Source organism: Lactuca serriola, chromosome 5, assembly GCF_051521515.1.
Source record: "Lactuca serriola cultivar US96UC23 chromosome 5, Lser_US96UC23_V15, whole genome shotgun sequence".
Lineage (NCBI taxonomy): Eukaryota > Viridiplantae > Streptophyta > Magnoliopsida > Asterales > Asteraceae > Lactuca > Lactuca serriola.
Window position 1 is genome coordinate 3,581,897 of NC_136412.1, and position 8,104 is coordinate 3,590,000.

Consider the following 8,104-nt stretch of genomic DNA (forward strand, 5'->3'; position numbering starts at 1 on the left):
GCTCAATAAACTTCGTGCTTACAATTTTCAGTTTTGGTTTCAGGCACTTCAGCTAGCAAAGGGAAGGGCTCGGGTTGATAGCATGGCACACACCACAGTTTTATTAGCATGGGAGCTTACTCTGATATTTTTATATGAGACAGTTATATATTGACAGATTTTATGAGATTTTGAGATACATGGTTGATGTTTTTATTTTATGGTAATAACATTATGTTTGTTAAATGATTTTAAAAACAAAATTTTTGGCTTGTATTTTTGGGTTGTTTATGTTTTAAGTGTAACTTATATTTATATTCATAATCGTTGTTATGAATGTATAAATGAGATTTATCGATAATTCCAGTTATAATATTGATTGATCAACTTACAAGAGAGGTGTCTGGAATTGTCACGTTAGCTTAGTTGTTGGATTTCAAAAAGGCTATATGTCAAAATGGTCCTGCCTCCCAACTATCCTACCTGGTTGATCCTTATTTGATATAAATCTCAGTATTCATTGGGATTAGTGAAATATCTAGCCTTCATTACCAGATTCCCACAGGGACTAATAAATTATAGTATTATAGGTTAATACTTGGTGAGACGCGTTGCTCACCAATTGGGTTACCTAGATAGCTGTTAACCATCTGAGAAATTATACATGCGATTTCTTCTCACTATATTGTATACTCCAATATGTATCCTTTGTATGCTAGGATATAGTTGCATCATAGTATGCAATTAGGCAATTAGACTAATTTAGTTAGTTTCCTGTTATGTTAGACTATTTGTCAACTATATGTATGTTGATGGAGTTGAGAGCGAACCTACTTCATGTTGAAGGCCAATATAATCGGGTGTACCAACTTTATGTTGAAAACCAAAGTGCGGACCTACTTTATGTTGAAGTCTATTATGTATATACGTTGCATATATGTTGTGGTATGTGGTATCTTGGGTAACTCACTAATCATCGACTTAAAAATTTTGAGTAACTATTTTTTAGGTTGTTTTTCCGATCGAGAAAAAGCTCACGCATGCCTGTACCTGCATCGAAGACATCAATAATGTTTTAAGACTTCCGTTAAAACACTCTTTTATAAATAAATGTATGACAATGGTTTTTGTAATATAATGGATGGTAATTTTTATGTTTTGAACAAATAAAAATGAAAAAGAAAATTGCCTCGAAAATCGAGACGTTACACGCCTTTAGCAACAACACCTAACAAGATTAGGAATGACTAAAACAATTTTGAAAGAAATAATTAAATGTAGAAAGGGAATATGTGTGGTATTGGAGGACACGCCTTACAACAAATAATATGACTATATGGACTTAAACTAAAAAAATACAGGAAAGTGTACCTTGTTAAGATGTAATGTGAAATGTAGCATATATGTCCTAAGATTTGTCTGAAGGATTAAAAGTTAAACTATGTAGTGCCTCATAGCATGACAAGCCTACATTGGATGTAGGTCAAAGATACCTACAATGGATAGAGGATGAAGCTGATATCCATATTTTCTAGGAGCTTAAGAAGCTGCAATGTTAGATATAGGATGTATGTAGGGTGGTATGGCATATTGTGACATAATAAATTAGATTGTTAGAGCCCATTAGGATTGTGTATTGTTCTAATGATAACCAAAATTATTCGGTCTGACACATCTACCCCCCCTTCCATGACATATAATGTCATTGTGAGGGTATGTAGAAGAGGTGTGCGACTACTTTGAAGCGTTTTTATTGGTAGTTTGTATCATGTTGGATGTGTAAAGAGCCGTTGAAGGGACATCACATAGGTCGCTTGATGTGCTCTCCAAACTTCTTTCAAAGTCAACATGTTGGACGCTTTTGTAAAATGGTGACAAGATGTTGTATGGTTGAATAATCGTTCAAACATCATATCACTTGGATAATCTAGCTGCAAGTTGAAGAATGAAACATTGATGTGGTACTTCAGACCCCACATTTGCCAACTGATTAGCTAACATTATATTGATATGCAAATAATTTGGGAAAATCAATTTATTTGGAGCATAAGATCCAATGTTGTAGATGAATCGTTTTCAAACTCTTAATTATCTTTAAAAATGACTTTGAGACGACCCCAGTGCATCCTATTGAGAAGCGACATGTTACCAGATTGTGTGGAGATCGGTTGATATGGTATCGTATATCCATTATAACACAATTGCATCAAATGTTGTCATATGGCATTATACTGACACATATGTTGAAGTGTAATACAAACCAACACTTGATATGTCAGGGCATGGAGGTGAAAAGACTCTCTAAGATACATATTGGACTTTATCTCAATCTCTAGAGCGATTGAAATGAAGGTCCGGACGTTGGACACATTTAAAATGAGATGAAACGAAGAATGTTTAGAGGCAGATGTGTCACTGACTCGATGTCCATGTTAGTCGAGGCATCACATGTGTTGTTTGCAGTGTAGGCGAGACAGGGGTAAAGAAAAAAAAAATTAGAACAAAAAAAGCTAAGGGAAGAGGTTGGATGAATATTTGGGGTTTCTTTGAAACCATATTAGGTTCAAACCAATCTCCATTCTTATACAATGATTGAAACATATAACACAAATATATAGAGTATACAAACAAATCTCCATTCTTATATAATGATTGAAACAAAATCTAGTTCAAATTAATATAAAGGTCTATCTCATTGTCTAATAAATCGTCGTTATTAAAAAGCTTACCAAGCTATAAAATCGTTTAAGTTTATAGTTTAAAAGTCGAAGGTAAAGTCAACCACGAACTTGTTGCAACTCGTTTATAACACCAGTTTCTAATCTAAAAGCAGGCTTTTTCATCTAAAAACAATTCACATAAAAGAAAAAAAAAACTACCACACTTTTTTATTTAGGCAAGACAAGAAAAGAAAATTTCTGAGTTGCCTTAAAAGCTAAAACCATGATGTACAGGTTGGAACCAAAGAAGCCCCATATGTTTTCTTTCTTTGAGATCAATATAATAATACCAAGAACGTGGCAAAACTTTAACTTTACCCTCGATTCCTCAAACTCTCCTTCTCTCTCCTCCATTACACAAAGACCCAACTCCATTTTCTTCCCCCTTTTCTCTGTATTCTCCTCCACCACAATTTTGGAAGAGAGAGCTCACTCCCTTCTTCCTTCCTTCCATTATATATCTCCCACTTCAACTATTCGGAACTGTCAGTCGATTGTTGATTAAGGGCTGTACAGAAACCCTAAAGTACTGATCTTTGCGGACCTTCAGGTTCGTTTTTTTATGGTTACTTTTCTTTTTTACTTTTCATAAATGCTCATCTGATTGTTAATGCAAGTGGGTTTTGCTTTTCATGTGTTCTTGGTTGGTTTTTGGATTAGGGTTCTTTGGTAAAGATTTTAATGGAAGAGAGGTGGGTCTATTTTCAAGATCTGTCTGCTTTTCATATACCCTTTTACTTTTTACCTTTTTTTTTTCTTCATGGGTCTCTTCTTATCTTGTCGTAGACTTTGATTGCTATGTGCAAGATTTTGATTTCATCACATCGTTTTCGAAATCCAGTTATTAGGTTCTTGATAAATTAATTGATTTCAGAGACACCAATGAAAGCTTACTCTTGTATTTGAGGTAAAATTTCTAATTTGAGTTTGTAAAATAACATAAAGCTTGATCTCAGATATAGTGATTTAGGTATGCAAACCATTTCTACAGTTTTTACTGCCCTATTTTTTTCCCATTAATAATAGCTTCTCGAACTTGTAACTGGGTTTTCTTAATATTTTGTAACTTTCCAGATTTGTTTGTGGATATCGATTTTGGTGTGATCCCGTTGCCTCAATTTAACTGGCATATAATCTTGAATTTGATTCGTAGTTCCTTAAGCTTGTAATGGGATTTTCTGATTTTGGTGTGATCTGGGTTTTCTTAAATATTTTGTAACTTTCCGGATTTGTTTATGATTTTGTAACTTTGTTGATTTGTTTCTCGATAGTTTGATTTCCATTTGTGTTTTCTTGAGTTTTGGTGTGCAAATTTTTTGTATGATATATGTTGATATCCATTAATAGTTTGTTTGCGAATTTGCAACTTTGTTTCATGAACATCAAGTTTTAGCTAAAGCTTGTTTTGAATGGTTATTACAATTATTTTTCTGTGCAGGCTTTCATGAGTCGGAGATGCTACTCTGGTTTTGAGTTTTGATTGATCAAAAGAAATTTGCAGTTTCTTAAATGGATTCGAGATCTATTAGTAAACTAATGGTAGAAAGCACATGTGAGGACGATGCCACAAAAAGCAGCAGCTGCTTAGAGCCTGCAACTCCAACAAAATCAACCGAAAAGATGGAAATAGAGTCTAAAAAGTCAAACCAGAAATGTTTAGGTGATAAAATAGAGACTGAAGATACATTTGATCCAGAAAAGAGTTTATCGGGTCAAGGAACTTCAAAAAACAGCTCGGTATCTGGTAAATTAAGTGATGGAGTGAGCAGCATTACAATAACAAGTGGGAGTAGTAAAATGAATGAAAGGATGGATCTTGTTGAGAGTGGTAAGAGCAGTATGTGTAGAGGAAGCACAAGCACGGATGTAAGTGATGAAAGCAGTTGTAGCGGTTTAAGCAGCAGTGTGAGCAAACCGCATAAATCAAACGATTCAAGATGGGAAGCGATCCAGGCCGTTAGATCAAAAGACGGGGTTTTGGGTCTGAGCCATTTTAGATTGTTGAAGAGATTGGGTTGTGGTGATATTGGGAGTGTTTATCTCTCTGAACTTAGTGGTACTAAATCTTATTTTGCCATGAAGGTTATGGATAAAGTCTCCCTTGAAAGCCGTAAGAAATTGTTACGCGCACAGACAGAAAGGGAGATTCTACAGTCTCTGGATCACCCTTTTCTTCCAACTCTCTATACTCATTTTGAGACCGATAAATTCTCTTGTCTGGTTATGGAGTTTTGTCCAGGTGGCGATTTGCACACTCTCAGACAAAGGCAACCGGGGAAGCGATTTTGTGAACAAGCTGTAAAGTATGTTGTAATATATCAAATTATTTGGTGTTTGAGATTATAAAATTTGTATTGTATTTGTAGGTTTTATGTTGCGGAAATACTCCTTGCTATGGAGTACCTACACATGCTGGGGATAATCTACCGGGACTTGAAGCCGGAAAATGTTCTGGTGAGGGAAGACGGACACATAATGCTTTCCGATTTTGACCTTTCCCTTCGATGCTCCGTGAGCCCGACACTTGTCAAATCGGCGTCTTTAGACAACGAACCCCTTCGAAGGAACTCCGGTTATTGTGTTCAGCCCGCATGTATCGAGCCCACTTCCTGTATCCAACCCTCCTGTGTGGTCCCCACGTCGTGCTTCTCGCCTAGACTTTTTATGAGCAAGTCGAAGAAGAAATCATCAAAGGCCAAACCGGAGATCAGACACCAGGTGACACCGCTACCGGAGCTGATGGCGGAGCCCACAGGGGCCCGGTCGATGTCGTTTGTGGGGACCCATGAGTATTTGGCTCCTGAGATCATTAAAAACGAAGGGCATGGGAGTGCGGTTGACTGGTGGACACTTGGGATCTTTTTGTATGAGCTTCTGTTTGGGAAGACCCCGTTTAAAGGCTCTGGGAACCGAGCCACTTTGATGAACGTGGTGGGTCAGCCGTTGAGGTTTCCGGAGTCACCCGTGGTTAGTTTTTCGGCTCGGGATTTAATCAGAGGTTTGTTGGTGAAAGAACCACAACACAGATTGGCTTATAAAAGGGGAGCCACGGAGATCAAACAACATCCCTTCTTTGAAGGTGTTAATTGGGCCTTGATTCGCTGTGCCAGTCCGCCGGAGATTCCCAGACCGGTTGAGATTCCTCCGCCACCGGTGGCTGTGAATTCCGCCGAGAGAAAGGCTGCCGCCAATACCATTGCGGTTGCACCCGAGAAAAAGGGGTCGGATAATTATCTTGAGTTTGATTTCTTTTGATGTTTTTTTTTTTGATGGGATTGGGAAAAGATAAGAGTTCCCGGAGCTCTGAAGTAAGTGAGGTCGTTGAGTAGTCGGCCATTGTTTGATTGATGTTTATTCGGTGTATCAATGTGAACAACAAAGAACAAACAGTTGCAATTCTGTTTTATTGAAAAAAAGACGATATTTTTGTGACTAGTGTTACTGTTAGTGTTGTTGGCATATCAACTCAAGAAATAATTATATATAACATGTTATAGATGGATACACTGATACACTATCACTATGGTAGTCCCTCGGGTATTGCATCCTAACAGACTCACTCATCTTTTTCTCAATTATTTTGATTTTATTTGACGAATTAGATTCTTTTTAGTAATCTTATCACGCCATGCCATGGTGTTTGATTTTGACTGAATAAAATTTCGGCATAGACTTTTTCTTTCTGACGAAAATAGTGTCAGCTTACACCTAAAGTTGACTCTATTTTGTTATATTTTATTGCATTAGGTTTAATTGGTAATCTGAAAACTTATTATAATATTTCATAGAAGCTGGTTTATTTATTAGTAATTTAGGTTTCTCAGTCTTACTTATTGTTGTAAAAATCCCGACTAGGTCCCAATTAATCTCCGATTAATCCCTAGGCGCTACTCGACCGATTAGAGGGCGCCTAACGATTAATCTTTGCATACATAATGAGTAAAACATTATAAAACGATTGAATTTTAACATTTTGAAGAAGTTGTATCTCAATGGAAGCTATTTGAGACATGATTAGTGTTGTATTAATTATATTAACCTATTTTGTTATCATATTAGTGGTATTTACGAACTTTGATATGATATTAGTCATATTTAATTTCTTAAAATTCAACAAATTAGCAATTAATGGTAACCGATTAATCCTCCTATTAATCTCCGCCTAGCCGATTCATCCATTGACCCCAATCCACCGACTAGCTAACGTCGAGCGTTTTTTGCAACCTTGGTCTTACTTATTAATTACTAGGCGTAAAATCCGTGTATTACATGAGTTGATTAAAGAAAATAAAATATTAAAATATAAATAATAAATATTTTTTAAAATAAAATTTTGAAATAAATAATGAAGAAACAATTAATTGCAATTTATTATAATATTTATTACATTTAATACTTAACATATATAAATATAAGATTATGTTTCTTTTTAATTTTAAAATTTGAAAAACCCATAAATTAACATGTGGATATTATTTATTTAAAAATGTCATAAAATAACAAGTGTCAAAAACTAATTAGAGATTGACATTAGGTAAAAATTATTTTCATTTATTATAATAGATTATATTTGATACTTTACATATATAAGTATAAGATTATGTTGCTTTTAACCCATAAATTGATATGTGGATATCATTTATTTAAAAAATGTCATAAAATAACAAGTGCCAAACACTAAGGGTGGACGGAGTGGGGTGAGGGAAGCTTCCCTCCCCTCTTGAACACCACTCCGTGGGTGAGGGAATGGAGTGCGGGAAAAAAGGTGGGGGGAGAGGGTGCCGCACTCTCTCTCTTCTTCTCATTGGCCAGTTATTATTTATTTATTTATTTATTTTTATCTTTTTTAATATTTATAAAATTATATACTTATTATAAAAATATAAAAAATATATCAAAATTTATGGGTTTTAATTCCCTACAAAATGAGTATAATATATGTATGAAATATATTTAAAAAAAAAAAGTGAGGGAAGGGCTTTCCACCCATTCCTTGGCTTTTTGGTGAAGGAAAGGAAAGTGAAGGAAAGAGGGGTATGGCCCACCAAAAGTGAGGGAAGAGTCTCTCCCATACCCTCCGGTCTAATTAGAGATTGACATATAATAAAAATTATTTTCATTTATTATAGTAGATTTATAAAAATAAAAAATTAAATGTTTTCATTCGTTACTGAAATTGTCTACCTCTCCGGTTTTTCATCTCTATGTTAATTTATGGTGAGATGGATTAGATTTAATTTTGAGATTGGTGTAGTTGGTACTTTGTAGATTGTGACGTGTGGATTGGAAATGATGTGTAGTATACTTACTACTTGATTTTATGAAAAGCTACAAGAATTATTGTCTTTAGTTATCCAATATGTCGGCCTTGAGATCCAATCCAACCATCAAATACTTTTTGTACT

The 8,104-nt window shown here is 35.1% G+C and overlaps 1 protein-coding gene across 2 annotated transcripts; it reads left to right on the top strand.

The window, feature by feature from the left end:
- The first annotated feature begins 2,986 nt into the window (after nt 1-2,986).
- On the top strand, nt 2,987-6,134 carry LOC145051805 (serine/threonine-protein kinase D6PK-like). Of its 2 annotated transcripts, none has more exons than XM_078999628.1 (3): nt 2,987-3,249; nt 4,138-5,002; nt 5,066-6,134. In XM_078999628.1, exons 2-3 carry the CDS (start codon nt 4,209-4,211, stop codon nt 5,952-5,954), a joined length of 1,683 nt encoding a protein of 560 aa, XP_078855754.1. In that variant the 5' UTR covers nt 2,987-3,249; nt 4,138-4,208; the 3' UTR covers nt 5,955-6,134. The 2 variants fall into 2 exon arrangements, with proteins under 2 accessions (XP_078855754.1, XP_078855755.1); XM_078999629.1 differs by lacking the exon at nt 2,987-3,249 and adding an exon at nt 3,489-3,606.
- Nucleotides 6,135-8,104: the final 1,970 nt, after the last annotated feature.